Source organism: Bacillus rossius, unplaced genomic scaffold (genome assembly GCF_032445375.1).
Source record: "Bacillus rossius redtenbacheri isolate Brsri unplaced genomic scaffold, Brsri_v3 Brsri_v3_scf137, whole genome shotgun sequence".
Classification (NCBI taxonomy): domain Eukaryota; kingdom Metazoa; phylum Arthropoda; class Insecta; order Phasmatodea; family Bacillidae; genus Bacillus; species Bacillus rossius.
Genome location: NW_026962309.1, coordinates 11984 through 34258, shown reverse-complemented (window position 1 = coordinate 34258; position 22275 = coordinate 11984). Strand labels below are relative to the sequence as shown.

General features: G+C 48.7%; 1 protein-coding gene across 1 annotated transcript; it reads left to right on the top strand.

The window, feature by feature from the left end:
* The first annotated feature begins 558 nt into the window (after window positions 1-558).
* On the top strand, window positions 559-8094 carry LOC134543604 (basic salivary proline-rich protein 1-like). The gene is made up of 2 exons (XM_063388383.1): window positions 559-714; window positions 7300-8094. Exons 1-2 carry the CDS (start codon window positions 559-561, stop codon window positions 8092-8094), a joined length of 951 nt encoding a protein of 316 aa, XP_063244453.1.
* The last annotated feature ends 14181 nt before the right edge of the window (window positions 8095-22275 follow it).

Sequence of the window (22275 nt, the reverse complement as noted above, 5' to 3'; positions counted from 1 at the left end):
AACTGCTTTCAGTTCGGGCATATTACAAAACAGTGTAGGTTTCGTGCTGTTTGTCCGCAATGTGCCGGGCTACACCGACACAGGGAAGACTGCCCTAACCCGCCCAAATGCACCAACTGTGCGCTCAGTCACAATGCAAAGTACAGGGGGTGCCCCGAGTACCTTAAGGCAGTTGAGCGCCGCAAGCCTAAGGACAGAGGTCCTCCGGCACAACGATCAAACAATAACAAACAATCATACAGAAATCAGACCGCAAGGCGGTGGGAGCAACCGCCCCCCCGCCCCCCCCAACCCAGACGCCAGCAGCCATCACAAAACACCCTGGATGGCTGGATTATAGCTGGCAAACACAAGGCAGTAAGGCGGCAGCCTGCTCGCCCACAGTACCAGGAGTGGAAGACACCTACCCACAACCGATTTGAGGGTTTTTATGAAGATGAAGAAGAATACCCTGAAATTAACGCCTATCCACCTCGGAAGCACCAGGGCTATGCCAGGCAGCCCAGAAACAGACAAAACAACTGGAGCCCGCCTAAACAACAAAATAGGCGAGACAACATGACCCAGGAGCGAGAACAGCCCGCTAGGGAGCAGAGACAGCCCCGGGCAACAATGCCATTGCCCTCCACCCAAGTGGCCCCGCAACCAGCTGTGCACCAGGCACCTCCGCCCGCACAAGACAACAAAGCTTGTCCTGCACAGCCCAGTGGACAGGTTGGCCTACCTGTTCTGCCTGTTGCAGCCAGTTTACCATTACCCACACCACCACAGTTTGTGACAGCTGAGCAGGCAGCTGAAAATCATAAGGCATGCAATATCCTACACGGCACATTAACCCATGTTGCCAGCCAGCAACCCATTCTTATGGACGTAGCAGCTAAACTCGTCAACCTGCTCACTGCCTGGTTGGACACAACTGTACCTTTGGACAGAAGAATCCACCTAGCAGTTGATCTAATCACTGCCATGTCCTGTGTCTCAAATGCCAGTGCACAATAAGCAAATAAAGATTAAAAATGTTGCCACATGGAATGCTTGTAGCATTCGGAACAAAACGGCGGAATTAGACGAATTTCTTCGGGAACACGACATAGACATAATAGCACTAACTGAAACACACCTCTCACCGACAGACCCTTTGCGACTGCGAGGATACATAATACATAGAAGAGACCGCAACAACCTAGGCGGTGGAGTAGCACTCGCAATAAAAACATCAATTCTACATCATGCCATACAAGTCCCTGACCTAGGGCAAATAGAAGCAGTAGCAGCGACATTGGAAATTAAGGGCCAAAAATGTACAATAATTTCAGCTTATGCACCGCCGGGAAGAACAGTGACAGCCGCCAATCTGCAAGCGCTAGCAACATTTACACCTACCTTCCTCCTCTTAGGAGACCTAAATGCGAAGCACCCGGCCTGGAATTGTACAGGAACAACGAGTAATGGCCGCATCCTGTACAGACATCAAGAACAGAGTGCGTACATGGTCTGTGCTCCCTATCACCCCACCCGCTACCCTACCTCCCCTAATGAGAGGCCTGACATACTAGATTTCACTATCTATAAAAACACAAATTTTATTTATGAATTGGAGGTTATACACGAGCTTCACTCGGATCACATGCCAGTAATAGCTAGGCTAGAAGATGTCGAAGCGCTGGCAACAATACCAAAAACAGGCCGAAACTACAGAAGGGCAAACTGGGACAAATTAAATAATTACATAATTGATCACTTAAATCCCGACACAGAAATATCCTCTCCTGCTGACCTTCAATCCTATTCCGAATCCCTTACCCAAGTGATCACAGAAGCAATAGACAGATCAGTACCACTCATGAAACGTTCAGCTGACTCTACTGTTCTACCACCACACATCAAGCAACTAATTACAAACAAGAACCATGCCCGACGCCGCTGGCAGAGGAACAGATGCGCGGACCTCAAGAGAATATATCAAGAACTACAAACAGAGCTGTACAACAACATAGCTCTACACAAGGCTAGTGTATGGGACGAGAAGCTGGCTCTCCTAACCACCTCAGACAATTCCCTCTGGAAATTAAATAAATCCCTCTCCTCAAAACCTGTCATCATCCCTCCTATCCAGCTTCCCAATGGATCCTTAGCATTCACCCCGCAAGAAAAGGCAGCGGCCCTTGCTGACAGTCAAGAGCAAGCCTTCAGGCCAAATGAGCTGCCACAAAATCAAGACCACACGCAGCAAGTAATAAACAGAGTTATACAGCTTAAAGCCTTGCCTCTACACACAGAACCGCTACTTACGAGTACAGAGGAAGTGCGGAGGTTAGTGAAAGCGCTAAAAAACAACAAAGCGCCGGGCAATGACAAGATAGCAGCCATTGTCCTGAAACAACTCCAACGTCCAGCCCTTCAGGCTATTGTTACCTGTATTAATGGCATCTTAACAACAAACACATGGCCTACAGTGTGGAAAAATGCAAAAATTATCCTCCTTCCCAAACCAGGGAAAGATCCTAGGCTTCCCACCAGTTATCGTCCCATTAGTCTACTAAATACACTATCAAAAGTAGCGGAAAAAATCCTGGCGAATCGACTTCAGCTACACCTAACCACAAACGAAACTCTGCCACACTATCAATTTGGATTTCGCGCCGGCCACTCAACCACACACCAACTAGTCAGAATAGTGGAGCAGATAACATTGTCCTATGATTGGCGCCAGTACACAGCTGCAACCTTCCTGGATATAGAGAAGGCCTTTGATAGAGTGTGGCACGACGGTCTCCTCTATAAGCTACATGAAGCCAAACTCCCAGATACCTATATCCGCACTCTTGATTCCTATCTTCACGACCGCACCTTCCATGCCTGTATTCCTGGCGCGACCTCCACCTCCCGAGCTATTCTAGCCGGCGTGCCACAGGGCAGTGTACTGGGCCCGCTGCTATTTAACATCTATGTAGCAGACTTTCCCACCCTCCCACAAGGGGCTGAAATAGCATGCTACGCCGACGATACCATGCTATACTCCAGCTCCGTCCGACCCCGCACTGCACTACAAAGAGTACAGAATGCATTAGACTCACTGCAACAATGGTTCACAGACTGGAGAACAGCTGTAAATGTAGGAAAATCAAAAGCAATAATATTTGCTCGCCGCAGGATCCCAGCAAATCTACCCAAACTACAGCTCTTTGCTTCGGAAATAAACTTCTTTCCTTGTGTTGAATACCTAGGTGTTCTCATGGATAACAAACTCACATGGAAGGCTCACACACACAGCAAGAAAGCTAAAGCGTATGCAAGACTTGCAAAATTATATCCGCTACTCAATTACAAGAGCACACTCTCCACAGCAAATGCAAAAACATTATATCAGGCATGTGTTCGGCCTATCATGACGTATGCTTCGCCAGCATGGAGCTACGCAGCGCCAACCAACCTCCGGCCACTACAAATAGTGCAAAATAAAGCACTCCGTACAATAGCCAAAGTACCAATATATGTACCAACAGCGCTTATTCACAAAGAACTCCGTATGGTACCACTGCAAGACATTTATGTTAAGCAAGCTAAATCTTTCTACCAAAAATCTGCCACACATGCAAATCCACTCATACGGCGATTAGGACAATACATGCCAGAAGACATCAGGGTTTACAAGCGCCCGAAACATGTGCTGTGCGAAAAACCACCCTAAAAAACACGTCTCCGAATGCAGAAACTCGCAGCCCCGTCCGCGACACTGTGATTGGCTGAGGGGGCGTGGCTTAGGTAGCCCCTCGGCGTTGCGGACGGTTCAGAAAACTTTCACACAACCACAGTCAGCTCTCGCCCCGACTCGTCGCTACAATGACCGCGCGGCTGAGAATAACACACATAACAAGACATCTACAATGCTAACACTCCACACACAGCTTCCAAGTGGCAACATAGATCATCTAGCAACGGCATCGACACGAAGACAGCGCCACAGATCTTCTGCAGCAGTGCCGACTCAGTGTTGCAGAGACACCGACCATAGTGCCTGCAGCCCTGTGAGAGATCTACTGTTGCAGCAAGAAGCCAGCAATTCCCCAAGAGGCTCGTACCCCCACATTCCCTGATAAGTGTTATGTTTTAGTGTTTAAATTAATTTCGCTACGTAATAAAATTGTCCCCAGTGCTCCCAACCCCCTAACTAAATTTTTAGTGCACCGTTTAATAAATATTTCTCAACATAAATAATGCCCTCTTCTCTCTCTCTACATTCTTGCCTAGTGCTTGTATTTTTAGTGAGATAAAAGTTGTTTCGCAACGTAATTAATTTTTGTCCCCAGTGCTCCCAACTCCCTTGTAAATTATTATTAGTGCCTCGCCTAAATAATATTTCGCAACGTACGTATAAGTTCAAATCCTTGCCTTACAACACAGAGACGTCAACCACAGCACCAGTGTTGTCCCAACCTATCACGATCTTGACAATCTGTCCTAGTGGCAGTATAAAAATGTATTAGTTTTTGAGTTTACAGGTGGCGCCGGCTGGAGCCGCGCACTCAGTGCTCCGAGATCAGCCTCCACATCGCACTTGCCTGTAGTGCACAGGTAATATGTTTACCCCAACAATACCGCTTCTCGCCATCCCAGCTTGAAGTGGCACACCCTCCCACTTCCCCGTCCCCTCCATACTGGGATATCGGGCGCGTTAACTGTCCACACTCGCGCAACAGGTTTCCTCCAGTGCGTCACTGGTTTACTGTTGCACCCCACTTTGCTAACCCCTTAGTGGCTGCAGGGGCACTAATTGGCAGTGCCTCTGCAGCCTTCCCTCGCACTCAGATGCAAGCCACCGCCTGTCACTTCCCCCTCCCTCCCAGGGGGGGGACGTGACATGGCATTTTTACAGATTTTCAACCTAAGCGTATAGGCTTGTTCCTGGCACGCGTAAATTCCTCCAGTCAAATCACCCCCATTTTGAGGACCCACTCCTTCACAGGTTGTGTGGGACTGACTTCTGCGTGGAGGGGCAGTTGTCATAAAAAAAAAAAAAAAATTGGAGCAGCTCAGTACCTCCCGCGCCGGCCTTCCACGGACTCGTGGCAGGCTGGCAACACAAATCTGCCTATGCTTCCGCATAATTAAGAGCAGTGTGCGCATGACAAATGAAACAAAGCTCGCGCACAATACACATGTGTGCTGGCAGCTCTTAAATAATAAGTAAACGTTAAATTAATATAAATTTAAGGTTTCACCCCCTTAGTATAAGTTAAGTAAATTAAGAACATTTGCGCCCTAATTATCATACATGACAATTAATTATGTGATTATGTAATAACCAAACATGATTATAATAATTCAAAATGGTCCGAAGCACGCAGGTGTATGTTCTAACCTGCTTCAGGGTTCACTGCCTGTGTTGTTAGGGCTGACTCTTTATGCCTGATGGGCATGGCTCGCCTGGCAGGCCTCACCTCCAGTGCCGGTCGTGTTTCTGATGGCATGAGATTTTGAATACCAGCTACCATTGCAACTAGTGTGACATCGCACACACACAACATGCATACCAACCATATGTATGTTTGTGTATATGTATGTATATATGCCTGAGCGTGTATATATATATATATATACATAACACAAATTTTTCCCCTTCTCAAACACTAAGCTAGCTGGCAGCCAGGTGGGAAACGACGAAGTCGCCCCCTAAAGACCAGTACCCAACCAAATAAAGCATAATGCGGACAAAAAGTCCAAGTTCCCTCCCAAACTTGCTAAGTAGTGACTTTCTACTCTGTCCAACTCTTCTTCCTGAACCATCCCTCTGTTCCCGTAGCCAACCTGCTTGCTATTAATGCATGAAATTTGCATCCCGCATGTGAGTGCCCAGGGTTTTCCCTCTGTCTATGGAGGTTTTACCTGGGCCCAACTTATCTCTAGTATTAGTCTAGAATAGTCAAGTGAGAGGAGTTAGTCATGGCGCCAATCGCAGCCATGGCTGGCCAATCCCCTCCTTAGCACAATATGCATGCTCCCTGGTCTGCATGGTACTCCCTGCATGAGTAGAGCGTATAGGCTTCGGCCTGAGACGCACTTAAGTCCCTCCTAACCCGGACCCCTCCCAAACACACTTAGTTTTTAGTTAGGTTAGGAAAAAAAAAAAAAAAAAAAAGCGCAGGTGCGGAACGAAAAGGTGGAGGACGGACGTGTCCCGGAGCTGCTCGACGTGACCTTCCAGATCAACGACGCCCAAGCTGTGGTTAGCACTTCTTAGTGTTACCCAGCGGTGTATTGAAAGGTGCCTGTGTGCTACATGCGCACAGGCGGTAAGAGTGAGCTGCGGTGAAGTAAGTTTTGGCAACCAACAACTCGGCAACACCCGGGGAGCTAGCTCCCCTGTAGCCTAGCCTGAACCCGGCTAACTTAGCCCCGGGGGACGGTCAGTGGGTGGACCCGAGCGTAGGCTACCACGACGACATGAGCGACGCTGTCGAGATGGCAGAAAGCGAGGCCCCCTCAGGGCCTAGCACCGATCAATCCAGTGGCTGGAGTGTTGCCACTGGTAAGCGCAACAAGCGCCTGCACACGGAGGTGTCCGGTGCAGGCAGCAGCGACGACGAGGCGGGCCCCTCCCCCCCTCGCCCACAACCAACTGCAGGCCATGCCGCCGGAGCTGCGGCACCGCCCAAAAAGCTCCGAGTGAAGCCCCTGTTCGTGTTTTTAGACCAGGGGCACACGTACCCAAGGGTATACACCGCCCTCAAGCAGGCCCTGGCGGAAAAGTTCACCTGCCAAAACCGCGGCAAGGACGAGTTCCAGGTCAATCCTGCGTCCGTCCCGGACTACCAAAGGGCAGTCCAGGCCCTTAAGGCGATAGGCGCCCAGCACTCCGTCCTCCTTCAGAGTGACGAAGTGCCCAAGAAATTCGTCTTGCGCGGAGTACACCGCCACACCCCGACCGATTTCCTCCAGGAGGAATTTGCAGCCCTGAACCTGCCTGTCCAGAACCACTGGTTCTTGGAGAACAGGCTGCGCAGGGAAAAATGCGACGCCCTGGTCATTGAGGTGCCTCAGACGTGCGATTCTGAGCGCATCTACTCCCTGACAGAGTTCGGCGGCATGCTGGTGCGTGTCGTCGACTACAGGCGCCCCTCAGGCCCCGCCCAATGCAGCGTTTGCCAACGCTATAACCATGTTGGCAAGGCCTGCCATGCTGCCCCAGTGTGCCGGTGGTGCAGCGGGCCACACCGCGCCCCCGACTGCCCCAATGGGGGCAACCCTGACCACAAGAAGTGTGCTCATTGCAAAGAGGCACACTGCGCCAATTTCAAGGGCTGCCAGGCCTATAAGAAGGAGACCCGCCGTCACCTGCCCCCCGACGTCCGCAAGAGGCGCGAGCAACAGTCTCGCCGCGACGTGCGGGAAAATAGGCGGGCTGCTGCCCAGCCTCCGCAGTCAGGCCCCTCAGGCTACCAGGGCCCCCCCAGGCAGAATCCCTGGGGCCCCCCCAGGTACCCACCGCCCGCCACTTTCGGCCAGTACATGGCCCAGGCTGGCGTCAACCCCTGGACACCTCTGCAGCAGTGCAGCCAGGGGTACAACGAGCTGGAGTACCCAGTCCTGGCCAACAACCCTTGGCTGCGCAAGCCAAGGGGGCCCCAGGGGCCCAAGAAAAATGCCACTGGCCACAAAAATGGCCAGGGCAAACCGCAGCAGCCCCCCCAGGAGAGGGCACAGCAGCCTGCTCGCGATAAGCAGCCTGCCCAGCCCAAGCCGCTGGCCACCAGACTGGCTCCAGCAGCCCCGGCGCAGCGAACGCCCCCGCCCAGGCAGCCCCAGGTAGCACCTGCTCCTGAGGCTGACATGCTGATCGACTTGGCCTCAGAGCAGCCGACAGCCCCGCCCATGCGCACGGAGCAGCCAGCCCAACCTGGCTTGGCTGACTTCATGCAAGTACTGACAAAGTCGAGTACCTTTAACAAGGACTCGACACTGGCCGAAACAATCGTCCCCATGTGCCAGTTGATGGTAATATGGTGCGACCCAGCCATCTCCCTGCCTGACAAAGTCCAAGCCATGATGGGCTTCGTACAAACACTTGCTGCCAAGCTTAATGGCAGCTCGTAATCCGGCCCAGTGTTGCATACCAACCGCGGCCCATAGTCTTAAGTCCCTCCTATTCTGGAATGCACGCGGCATTAAAAATAAAATACCGGAATTAATTCACCACTTAGAAAAATACAAAATAAAAATAGCTGCGATTAATGAAACCCACTTAACTCCGACTGATAGAATTACTATATTAAATTATGTAATCTATAGGCGCGACAGAGTAAATCACAGAGGCGGAGGAGTGGCTCTTCTTGTTCATAAAAGTATAAAGCACACAGAGTGGCAGCTCCCCGCTTTTCACAATCTTGAAGCGATAGCCATTAACCTAACTATTAACAGGCAAAACATAAAAATTATTTCTATGTATGCGCGACCAGGTAGGTCCCTGAGCGAGGCTGATCTGGACGCCCTGTATGGGGCGGCCCCGACCTTCCTCGCTTTAGGAGACATAAATGCTAAACACAGAGAGTGGAACAGCAGGCGAGCCACACAGAATGGTACAATTCTTTATAACCACCAATTAAATCACAACTACCAAATTCATGCTCCCATGGAGCCCACACACGACACAGGGCGTGTGGGGGTTCTCCCAGATGTTCTAGACATCGTTATTAATAAACGTGTGAACTCGGGATTCGAACTCGAAGTTGTACACGACTTAACGTCTGACCACTTCCCTATTCACTTAATTTTTGACGACGCAAATGTCGAATCAAATCCACCTCGCAAAGTTAGGGATTACAAAAATGCAGATTGGGTCAGTTTTAAAAATTTTTTGTCACTAAATCTTTCAGAACTTGATGAAATAAATAATAGCGATAATTTAGAAACCGCTATAACCAATTTTACCGCGAAAATTCAAGACGGAATTAGCCAGTGCATCCCAGAAAAGGAGGTTAAGTTAGTGCATGACGAGCTGCCAGCATACATTTGCGATATGATATCGCAAAAGAACAGACTGCGCCGCGAATACACACGGCGACGCACGCACATTATCAAACGCAGAATCAACGAGCTTCAAACTGCTATATCAGATGAACTCTCGTTGTGGCGTAGCAGCCAGTGGGAAGCCAAAATCGCGAAGCTCAATGTACAGGACGGGAGTGCCTGGGCAATGACTAAGCGAATTTTGAATAAATTTGATAAAATTCCACCCCTCCAAACAAATAATGGACTTGCATTTCTTCCCCAGGACAAGGCGCATGCTTTCGCAAGCACCTTAGAAACAGCATTCCAGCCCAATTTGCAGCCTTGCGACAGGCCATTCACTGCACAAATTTACCGCGAACTCCGCGCTAAACTGCACCAGCCCACTATCTCTGAGCCTCTCCCCACCCAGGCCCAAGAAATTAAGCGTGCTATCAAGAATATGAAGCCGCGAAAAGCCCCTGGGAACGACGGCATACAAGCAGTTGTTCTCAAACAGCTTCCAGACGAAGCCTTAGAATATCTGGCTGAATGCATTAATGCAATGCTCAGACTGAATATTTTTCCCTCCCAGTGGAAGGAAGCTAAAGTAATAGTCTTCCACAAGCCGGGCAAGGACAAAACACTGCCCCAGAATTACAGGCCAATAAGCCTCTTAAGTACTGTGTCTAAAGTTGCGGAGCGCATAATTTTACACAGACTCAAAGTACACATACACGAACAAAACTTGCTGCCAAATGAGCAATTTGGCTTTCGCAGTGCTCATTCGACTACCCACCAACTGGTCCGTCTTACTGAAGAGATAACCAGCGCATTCAACGTCCAAGACTACGTAGTTGCTACGTTTCTCGATGTAGAAAAGGCCTTTGATAGAGTTTTTCATGCAGGGCTCATACATAAAATGTATGCAGCAAACTTCCCGGATTGCTACACTAAACTCATAGCATCCTATCTAGCAGGCAGAACCTTTAGAGTGTCATCTGAAGGGGCAACGTCTGACCTAAAATTAATTAAAGCCGGAGTGCCGCAGGGCAGCATCCTAGGCCCTGTACTATTTAATATATATGTACGCGACATGCCTCGCCCCGCACACAGACTAGTCAAGCTAGGCTGCTATGCAGACGACACCGTACTGTATAGCAGATCTCATAACCTACAGCTAGCCACTACCAGGCTCCAGGCTGCGCTCACTGAAATTGAACAGTGGTGTACAGCCTGGCGCATAAAAGTAAACACGACCAAGTCTGAGGCGATTGTGTTTACACGCAAAAACCTCCCGCCAGCCGACAACAGGCCGCAACTACGCCTATTTGATGAGCCAATCCCTCACAAGGACGTAGTTAAATACCTAGGAGTCCACATGGATAGGAAGCTCCTGTGGAGACAGCACATTGACATTAAACGAACCCAAGCTCAGGTTAGAATGCGCGCATTATATCCTGTAATGAGCAGGCGATGTGGCAGCACAGTCAAAAATGGATTACTGCTCTACAAAGCTCTCATACGCCCGATCATCACGTATGCAGCCCCAGTATGGGCTACTGCAGCATACTGCCATCTAATAAAACTGCAGCGAGTTCAGAATAGATGCATTCGAATCGCTGCAGACGCCCCGATATACTGTCCAATAGAGAACTTGCACAGTGAAACTAACACTGAAACTTTGCAAGATTTTTATATCCGCACAACCCAAAATTTTTACGATAAATGTGTGAATAATTTAAATCCACATATTTCCTCCCTTGGAAACTACGATCCAAATAATACACAGAAGTATAAGCTTCCGAAATCAATCCTGGCGCACCGCCCGCCGTAGCTGCGGGCGAGGCGCCCTCTGATTGGCCGAGCCTGACAGCCAATCAGCGCACGACCCCCTCCAAACAAAACTAGTTGCCGGCACTCGGACAATAGCCAAAGTACCAATATATGTACCAACAGCGCTTATTCACAAAGAACTCCGTATGGTACCACTGCAAGACATTTATGTTAAGCAAGCTAAATCTTTCTACCAAAAATCTGCCACACATGCAAATCCACTCATACGGCGATTAGGACAATACATGCCAGAAGACATCAGGGTTTACAAGCGCCCGAAACATGTGCTGTGCGAAAAACCACCCTAAAAAACACGTCTCCGAATGCAGAAACTCGCAGCCCCGTCCGCGACACTGTGATTGGCTGAGGGGGCGTGGCTTAGGTAGCCCCTCGGCGTTGCGGACGGTTCAGAAAACTTTCACACAACCACAGTCAGCTCTCGCCCCGACTCGTCGCTACAATGACCGCGCGGCTGAGAATAACACACATAACAAGACATCTACAATGCTAACACTCCACACACAGCTTCCAAGTGGCAACATAGATCATCTAGCAACGGCATCGACACGAAGACAGCGCCACAGATCTTCTGCAGCAGTGCCGACTCAGTGTTGCAGAGACACCGACCATAGTGCCTGCAGCCCTGTGAGAGATCTACTGTTGCAGCAAGAAGCCAGCAATTCCCCAAGAGGCTCGTACCCCCACATTCCCTGATAAGTGTTATGTTTTAGTGTTTAAATTAATTTCGCTACGTAATAAAATTGTCCCCAGTGCTCCCAACCCCCTAACTAAATTTTTAGTGCACCGTTTAATAAATATTTCTCAACATAAATAATGCCCTCTTCTCTCTCTCTACATTCTTGCCTAGTGCTTGTATTTTTAGTGAGATAAAAGTTGTTTCGCAACGTAATTAATTTTTGTCCCCAGTGCTCCCAACTCCCTTGTAAATTATTATTAGTGCCTCGCCTAAATAATATTTCGCAACGTACGTATAAGTTCAAATCCTTGCCTTACAACACAGAGACGCCAACCACAGCACCAGTGTTGTCCCAACCTATCACGATCTTGACAATCTGTCCTAGTGGCAGTATAAAAATGTATTAGTTTTTGAGTTTACAGGTGGCGCCGGCTGGAGCCGCGCACTCAGTGCTCCGAGATCAGCCTCCACATCGCACTTGCCTGTAGTGCACAGGTAATATGTTTACCCCAACAATACCGCTTCTCGCCATCCCAGCTTGAAGTGGCACACCCTCCCACTTCCCCGTCCCCTCCATACTGGGATATCGGGCGCGTTAACTGTCCACACTCGCGCAACAGGTTTCCTCCAGTGCGTCACTGGTTTACTGTTGCACCCCACTTTGCTAACCCCTTAGTGGCTGCAGGGGCACTAATTGGCAGTGCCTCTGCAGCCTTCCCTCGCACTCAGATGCAAGCCACCGCCTGTCACTTCCCCCTCCCTCCCAGGGGGGGGACGTGACATGGCATTTTTACAGATTTTCAACCTAAGCGTATAGGCTTGTTCCTGGCACGCGTAAATTCCTCCAGTCAAATCACCCCCATTTTGAGGACCCACTCCTTCACAGGTTGTGTGGGACTGACTTCTGCGTGGAGGGGCAGTTGTCATAAAAAATTGGAGCAGCTCCATTCGCCTACAAGAATCACTGAATCTGTTAGAATCGTGGTTCACAGATTGGAGAACAGCTATCAATGTCGACAAATGTGAGGCGATCGTCTTTACACGCCGGAAGGTACCGGCAAACCTACCTCAGCTACGCCTTTTTAACAACAATATACACTACAAAACCTGTGTCAAATACCTGGGAGTCCACATGGATAAAAGCCTAACTTGGAGCAAACAGGTATCGAATAAACAAGCACTCGCGAATGCAAGACTGGCAACTTTATATCCTCTCTTAAACCACAAGGGAAGTCTAAGCATTAAAAATAGCAAATTACTGTACACAGCCTGCGTGAAACCCATTCTGACCTATGCGGCTCCAGCGTGGGGCTACGCAGCGAAAACGCACTTAAATAAACTGCAGGTGGTGCAGAATAAGGCTCTTAGAAAAATCGCGCATGTGCCTAACTATGCTCCCATGAAGAGAGTACACACAGAGATTCGCATAGACACCATGCACGAACAGTTTATTAAACAAGCTGTAGCCTTTTATAAAACAGTGGAATCACACACAAATCCCCTAATAAACAGGCTAGGTCGTTATCACCCAGAAGATGTACGAAAATACAAAAGGCCAAAGCATATTCTATGCGAGAAACCGCCCTGAACGAGTCGAAAAATCACCGTGGTCCGCACCAGCACTGATTGGCTGGCCGCGCGCAGGGGGCGTGGCCTCGGGGTAGCTGTATCTCGTTGCGGACTGTTCAGAAAACTTCAGGAACCAAAAACTTGTCACGCATCGATATGTAAATAACTTCTGCAATATTCAACGCAGAAACAAATAAAAAACACCAAAATAATCAGCAGAAAACACTCGTGCCGTCATAGTACATAACTGCGCCCGGCGCATTGCAAACACTTTAAGATAAACTGTTAAAAACTCAGCGGCATCGCTCAGCTTTAATTCTACGAATTTTTTCCCTCTTTCATTATTAGTGTTATTAGTGTTTTAGTTCTAATTTTACAACGTAATTTCTCTCCCTATACCCTGACATCTTTACCACCAGGAAGTGCTTCGTCCCCCCCCCCTTCTGCGCCGCCAGGGGAGCTCACAGAGACGCCGCCCACAGTGCCTGTCAGCAGGGGAGATGGCACCAAGATCCTGCCATGGTTCCCGCAGCCACATAGTGCAACAGCCACGTTATCATGCCCTTCCAATTTATTTTAGTGCTTCACTCTTTCGCATCCTAACATCCCCCCATAGTGTATATCAACATCTCCCTAGTAGTTGTAATAATAATAATAGTCAACCATCGTAAAAATTCATTCCCATTTTCTCAATTATTGCACAGTGACGCCAACCACAGCACCAGTGCTTCAGTGCTTCATAGATGCTGCATTGGCATGCCAATGCCAACCCAGTATCCCCCCCACTCCTACTAATTATAGAGTGTTGTATATATGTGTTTCTACTTTTAGTTGCAGGTCGCGCCAGGAGTTCCTGCCGCCCTCGGTGTCACCGAGGCAATTGTCAAATTCGCACAACCCTGCTGTGTACTTGCTCGGAGAGCACCAACATAGCTTTTCCAGGAATCCCACCTGGAAAGGTTATAGCCTACTATACCTCTTCCGCGTCCATATTTTCCCATCGGTCGCGCTAGCTTTTCAGATTACAGGTAACAGGTTTCCTCCAGTGCGTCGCTGGTTTACTGTTGCCTAACCCTTTGCTACACCCCATAGGCTGTAGGAGTGCTAAGTTCGCACTACTACAGGCTTTATCGCGCCAGACGCACGTCGCCATGACTCCTCCCCCTCCCTCCCAGGAGCGGGAGGAGTCAATGGCAGTTTTATATATTGTCTACTTAAGCGTATAGGTCCCACCTGGCACGCATCAATTCCCTCAAGTCAAATCATTCCCATTTGGTTAGCAGGGCTCACAAACACTTCGGCTGTGTGAGACTGACTTCAGCGTGGAGGGGCTGTGGTCTAATTAAAAAAAAAAGGAGCAGCTCCATTCTCAGTCACTTTCAGTCAGTCAGACAGACAGTCAGCTCGAGGATGTAGGTTTCCGCTCCTCACGCAGCAGTTGGTAGCACTTATTTTCCACCCCCAGTTTTGAACTACCGCGTTCGGTCACTTCGTAGGGCATTAATATATGAGTGTGTGACACCCGAGGCTTAGTGCCTCGTGCCTAGCCGCGAAGCCCTGGCTAACTTAGTCCCAGGGCGGGTCGGACTGTGGGTGCTCCACTCCCTTGTTTTTTGCTAGGAGCTACGCCGTAAAAAATCCCATAGGCTTTTATAAAAATTTTCTATTTTTCTTTCTATCATGGCATCAGGGGGGGATGTTGAATTTACTGATGCTTCGGCTCAACCCCGCCCCACCCTAAAAAGGGAATGTGAAGGCACCGATGACAGGGCCACAAAAATACAAATTCAAGGTCACGACCACCAGAACATGTCAACACATGCCCTGGTCCAGTCCACAAGCGGCCAAAATGCCCCGAGAGGCGCAACAATGGGCGACCAAATTCAAGACGCAGCCCAGCAAAATCAGGCTCCCACAGGCGTCCCTGTGTACAGGTCGGCCCCCATTACTGTGAGGCACGATGCCAACATGCCCTATGAGGCAATGTTTGACAGATTCACCCAGCTAGGACTAAAATTTAATGCCAAAAACACGCAGCGAGGTACTATGTACTATTTTGAGTCGGTACCTCAATACCAAACGGCGCTCAAGGCGGTAAATGAGTCAGGCGCCGAATATTTCGTCACGCGGGCCACGGAGGACAAGCCACTCAAATACGTCTTGAAAGACATACCCAGTGGCACCAACATCGCCAGGATCACTAGCGATCTACTCGCACAACATGTACCAGTGATTGTGTTACATCAAATGTACGACTTTCGGAGACGACCATTAAATATGTATTTACTTGATGTTCCTCAGGGCAACGAGGCTCAAGTACAAAATCTGAGACATGTGATAGGCCTGAAAATCAGAGTTGCTGATTACAGGCACCCAGATGCGCCCCTGCAGTGTGGAATCTGCTTTCAGTTCGGGCATATTACAAAACAGTGTAGGTTTCGTGCTGTTTGTCCGCAATGTGCCGGGCTACACCGACACAGGGAAGACTGCCCTAACCCGCCCAAATGCACCAACTGTGCGCTCAGTCACAATGCAAAGTACAGGGGGTGCCCCGAGTACCTTAAGGCAGTTGAGCGCCGCAAGCCTAAGGACAGAGGTCCTCCGGCACAACGATCAAACAATAACAAACAATCATACAGAAATCAGACCGCAAGGCGGTGGGAGCAACCGCCCCCCCCCCGCCCCCCCAACCCAGACGCCAGCAGCCATCACAAAACACCCTGGATGGCTGGATTATAGCTGGCAAACACAAGGCAGTAAGGCGGCAGCCTGCTCGCCCACAGTACCAGGAGTGGAAGACACCTACCCACAACCGATTTGAGGGTTTTTATGAAGATGAAGAAGAATACCCTGAAATTAACGCCTATCCACCTCGGAAGCACCAGGGCTATGCCAGGCAGCCCAGAAACAGACAAAACAACTGGAGCCCGCCTAAACAACAAAATAGGCGAGACAACATGACCCAGGAGCGAGAACAGCCCGCTAGGGAGCAGAGACAGCCCCGGGCAACAATGCCATTGCCCTCCACCCAAGTGGCCCCGCAACCAGCTGTGCACCAGGCACCTCCGCCCGCACAAGACAACAAAGCTTGTCCTGCACAGCCCAGTGGACAGGTTGGCCTACCTGTTCTGCCTGTTGCAGCCAGTTTACCATTACCCACACCACCACAGTTTGTGACAGCTGAGCAGGCAGCTGAAAATCATAAGGCATGCAATATCCTACACGGCACATTAACCCATGTTGCCAGCCAGCAACCCATTCTTATGGACGTAGCAGCTAAACTCGTCAACCTGCTCACTGCCTGGTTGGACACAACTGTACCTTTGGACAGAAGAATCCACCTAGCAGTTGATCTAATCACTGCCATGTCCTGTGTCTCAAATGCCAGTGCACAATAAGCAAATAAAGATTAAAAATGTTGCCACATGGAATGCTTGTAGCATTCGGAACAAAACGGCGGAATTAGACGAATTTCTTCGGGAACACGACATAGACATAATAGCACTAACTGAAACACACCTCTCACCGACAGACCCTTTGCGACTGCGAGGATACATAATACATAGAAGAGACCGCAACAACCTAGGCGGTGGAGTAGCACTCGCAATAAAAACATCAATTCTACATCATGCCATACAAGTCCCTGACCTAGGGCAAATAGAAGCAGTAGCAGCGACATTGGAAATTAAGGGCCAAAAATGTACAATAATTTCAGCTTATGCACCGCCGGGAAGAACAGTGACAGCCGCCAATCTGCAAGCGCTAGCAACATTTACACCTACCTTCCTCCTCTTAGGAGACCTAAATGCGAAGCACCCGGCCTGGAATTGTACAGGAACAACGAGTAATGGCCGCATCCTGTACAGACATCAAGAACAGAGTGCGTACATGGTCTGTGCTCCCTATCACCCCACCCGCTACCCTACCTCCCCTAATGAGAGGCCTGACATACTAGATTTCACTATCTATAAAAACACAAATTTTATTTATGAATTGGAGGTTATACACGAGCTTCACTCGGATCACATGCCAGTAATAGCTAGGCTAGAAGATGTCGAAGCGCTGGCAACAATACCAAAAACAGGCCGAAACTACAGAAGGGCAAACTGGGACAAATTAAATAATTACATAATTGATCACTTAAATCCCGACACAGAAATATCCTCTCCTGCTGACCTTCAATCCTATTCCGAATCCCTTACCCAAGTGATCACAGAAGCAATAGACAGATCAGTACCACTCATGAAACGTTCAGCTGACTCTACTGTTCTACCACCACACATCAAGCAACTAATTACAAACAAGAACCATGCCCGACGCCGCTGGCAGAGGAACAGATGCGCGGACCTCAAGAGAATATATCAAGAACTACAAACAGAGCTGTACAACAACATAGCTCTACACAAGGCTAGTGTATGGGACGAGAAGCTGGCTCTCCTAACCACCTCAGACAATTCCCTCTGGAAATTAAATAAATCCCTCTCCTCAAAACCTGTCATCATCCCTCCTATCCAGCTTCCCAATGGATCCTTAGCATTCACCCCGCAAGAAAAGGCAGCGGCCCTTGCTGACAGTCAAGAGCAAGCCTTCAGGCCAAATGAGCTGCCACAAAATCAAGACCACACGCAGCAAGTAATAAACAGAGTTATACAGCTTAAAGCCTTGCCTCTACACACAGAACCGCTACTTACGAGTACAGAGGAAGTGCGGAGGTTAGTGAAAGCGCTAAAAAACAACAAAGCGCCGGGCAATGACAAGATAGCAGCCATTGTCCTGAAACAACTCCAACGTCCAGCCCTTCAGGCTATTGTTACCTGTATTAATGGCATCTTAACAACAAACACATGGCCTACAGTGTGGAAAAATGCAAAAATTATCCTCCTTCCCAAACCAGGGAAAGATCCTAGGCTTCCCACCAGTTATCGTCCCATTAGTCTACTAAATACACTATCAAAAGTAGCGGAAAAAATCCTGGCGAATCGACTTCAGCTACACCTAACCACAAACGAAACTCTGCCACACTATCAATTTGGATTTCGCGCCGGCCACTCAACCACACACCAACTAGTCAGAATAGTGGAGCAGATAACATTGTCCTATGATTGGCGCCAGTACACAGCTGCAACCTTCCTGGATATAGAGAAGGCCTTTGATAGAGTGTGGCACGACGGTCTCCTCTATAAGCTACATGAAGCCAAACTCCCAGATACCTATATCCGCACTCTTGATTCCTATCTTCACGACCGCACCTTCCATGCCTGTATTCCTGGCGCGACCTCCACCTCCCGCGCTATTCTAGCCGGCGTGCCACAGGGCAGTGTACTGGGCCCGCTGCTATTTAACATCTATGTAGCAGACTTTCCCACCCTCCCACAAGGGGCTGAAATAGCATGCTACGCCGACGATACCATGCTATACTCCAGCTCCGTCCGACCCCGCACTGCACTACAAAGAGTACAGAATGCATTAGACTCACTGCAACAATGGTTCGCAGACTGGAGAACAGCTGTAAATGTAGGAAAATCAAAAGCAATAATATTTGCTCGCCGCAGGATCCCAGCAAATCTACCCAAACTACAGCTCTTTGCTTCGGAAATAAACTTCTTTCCTTGTGTTGAATACCTAGGTGTTCTCATGGATAACAAACTCACATGGAAGGCTCACACACACAGCAAGAAAGCTAAAGCGTATGCAAGACTTGCAAAATTATATCCGCTACTCAATTACAAGAGCACACTCTCCACAGCAAATGCAAAAACATTATATCAGGCATGTGTTCGGCCTATCATGACGTATGCTTCGCCAGCATGGAGCTACGCAGCGCCAACCAACCTCCGGCCACTACAAATAGTGCAAAATAAAGCACTCCGTACAATAGCCAAAGTACCAATATATGTACCAACAGCGCTTATTCACAAAGAACTCCGTATGGTACCACTGCAAGACATTTATGTTAAGCAAGCTAAATCTTTCTACCAAAAATCTGCCACACATGCAAATCCACTCATACGGCTATTAGGACAATACATGCCAGAAGACATCAGGGTTTACAAGCGCCCGAAACATGTGCTGTGCGAAAAACCACCCTAAAAAACACGTCTCCGAATGCAGAAACTCGCAGCCCCGTCCGCGACACTGTGATTGGCTGAGATTTTTTTTTTTTTTTTTTTTCCTAACCTAACTAAAAACTAAGTGTGTTTGGGAGGGGTCCGGGTTAGGAGGGACTTAAGTGCGTCTCAGGCCGAAGCCTATACGCTCTACTCATGCAGGGAGTACCATGCAGACACGGGAGCATGCATATTGTGCTAAGGAGGGGATTGGCCAGCCATGGCTGCGATTGGCGCCATGACTAACTCCCCTCACTTGACTATTCTAGACTAATACTAGAGATAAGTTGGGCCCAGGTAAAACCTCCATAGACAGAGGGAAAACCCTGGGCACTCACATGCGGGATGCAAATTTCATGCATTAATAGCAAGCAGGTTGGCTACGGGAACAGAGGGATGGTTCAGGAAGAAGAGTTGGACAGAGTAGAAAGTCACTACTTAGCAAGTTTGGGAGGGAACTTGGACTTTTTGTCCGCATTATACTTTATTTGGTTGGGTACTGGTCTTTAGGGGGCGACTTCGTCGTTTCCCACCTGGCTGCCAGCTAGCTTGGTGTTTGAGAAGGGGAAAAATTTGTGTTATGTATATATATATATATATATACACGCTCAGGCATATATACATACATATACACAAACATACATATGGTTGGTATGCATGTTGTGTGTGTGCGATGTCACACTAGTTGCAATGGTAGCTGGTATTCAAAATCTCATGCCATCAGAAACACGACCGGCACTGGAGGTGAGGCCTGCCAGGCGAGCCATGCCCATCAGGCATAAAGAGTCAGCCCTAACAACACAGGCAGTGAACCCTGAAGCAGGTTAGAACATACACCTGCGTGCTTCGGACCATTTTGAATAAGCATCATGTTTGGTTATCACATGTATTACAGCCATCTGTGTGTTTATTTAGGTGTAATTCAAAATCTCATGCCATCAGAAACACGACCGGCGCTGGAGGTGAGGCCTGCCAGGCGGGCCATGCCCATCAGGCATAAAGAGTCAGCCCTAACAACGCAGGCAGTGAACCCTGAAGCAGGTTAGAACATACACCTGCGTGCTTCGGACCATTTTGAATTATTATAATCATGTTTGGTTATTACATAATCACATAATTAATTGTCATGTATGATAATTAGGGCGCAAATGTTCTTAATTTACTTAACTTATACTAAGGGGGTGAAACCTTAAATTTATATTAATTTAACGTTTACTTATTATTTAAGAGCTGCCAGCACACATGTGTATTGTGCGCGAGCTTTGTTTCATTTGTCATGCGCACACTGCTCTTAATTATGCGGAAGCATAGGCAGATTTGTGTTGCCAGCCTGCCACGAGTCCGTGGAAGGCCGGCGCGGGAGGTACTGAGCTGCTCCGAGCGCCGGGCAACTAGTTTTGTTTGGAGGGGGTCGCGCGCTGATTGGCTGGCCAATCAGAGGGCGCCTCGCCTTGCGGGCTGTACAGAGGCCCACAGCTACGGCGGGCGGTGCGCGAGGATTGATTTTGGGCGTTTGTATTTTTGTTCTACGTCTGGATCATAATTTCCGAGAGTAGAAACAAATGGGTTTTGACTATTTATGCATTTATCATAAAAAGTTTGGGCTGTACGAGTATAAAAGTCTTGCAACGTTTCCGTGTCTGTTTCGCGATGCAAGGCTTCTACTGGGCAGTATCTCGGGGCATCTGTAGCGATTCGGATGCATCTGTTCTGAATTCGCTGCAGTTTTAATAAGTGCGAGTTTGCTGCAGTGGCCCATACAGGGGCTGCATATGTTATTATAGGGCGGATGAGTGCTTTGTAGAGCAGGAGGCCTGTTTTTACCTTGCTGCCACATCGTCTACTCATGACTGGGTACAGTGTGCTAATTCTAACCTGAGCTTGCTGGCGCTTGGTGTCAATATGATGACGCCAGAGCAGTTTTCTGTCCATGTGGACACCTAAATATTTTACCACGTCCTTGTGCGGGACATTTTCCGCAAACAGACGCAGCTGGGGCCTAGTGTCTGCGGGCGGGAGATTTTTTCGTGTAAACACGATAGCCTCTGATTTGGCTGTGTTTACCTTAATTCTCCAGGTCGTACACCACTGTTCGAACTCAGTGAGTGCTACCTGAAGCCTGTCCGTGGCTAGTTGGAGGTTATGGGATCTGCTGTACAGTACTGTGTCGTCTGCATAGCAGCCTAACTTCACTAGGCGATGTGCTGGGCGTGGCATGTCGCTGACATACATGTTAAATAACACAGGGCCTAAAATGCTACCTTGTGGCACTCCGGCTCTGATTTGTTTGATATTAGATGTAGTACCTTCTGTTGTTACTCTGAAGGTTCTGTCTGCTAGGTAGGATGCTATTAATTTGATATAGCAATCCGGGAAGTTAGTTTGATAAAGCTTGTAGATTAGCCCCGCATGGAATACTCTGTCAAAGGCTTTCTCTACGTCTAAAAATGTTGCTACCACGTAATCTTGTACATTAAATGCACTGGTAATTTCCTCAGTGATTCGTACAAGTTGGTGTACTGTCGAGTGTGCTCCGCGAAAGCCGAACTGTTCGTTTGGGAGCAGGTTATTTTCGTGGATGTGTACCTTAAGTCGGTGTAATATAATACATTCAGCGACTTTGGAAATGGTGCTTAATAGACTTATTGGCCTGTAGTTTTGAGGCAGTGTTTAGTTTTTGCCCGGTTTGTGGAAAACTATTACGTTAGCTTCCTTCCACTGGGCGGGAAAAATATTTAGTCGGAGCATTGCATTAATGCAGGTGGCTAAATATTCTAGGGCTTCATTAGGTAGCTGTTTCAGGACTACAGCCTGAATACCATCATTACCAGGGGCTTTGCGTGGCTTCATTTTTTTGATGGCACGCTTAACCTCCTGTGCTTGTGTCAGTAGGGGTTCTGATGTAGTGGGCAGGCGCAATTTTATCCTAAGTTCGCGATATATTTGCGCTGTGAATTGCCTGTCACAAGGCTGCATGTTAGGTTGGAAGGCGGTTTCTAAGACGTCAGCGAAAGCTTGTGCCTTGTCTTGTGGTTGGAAGGCCAGTCCATTGTTTGTTTGGAGTGGCGGGATTTTTTCCGA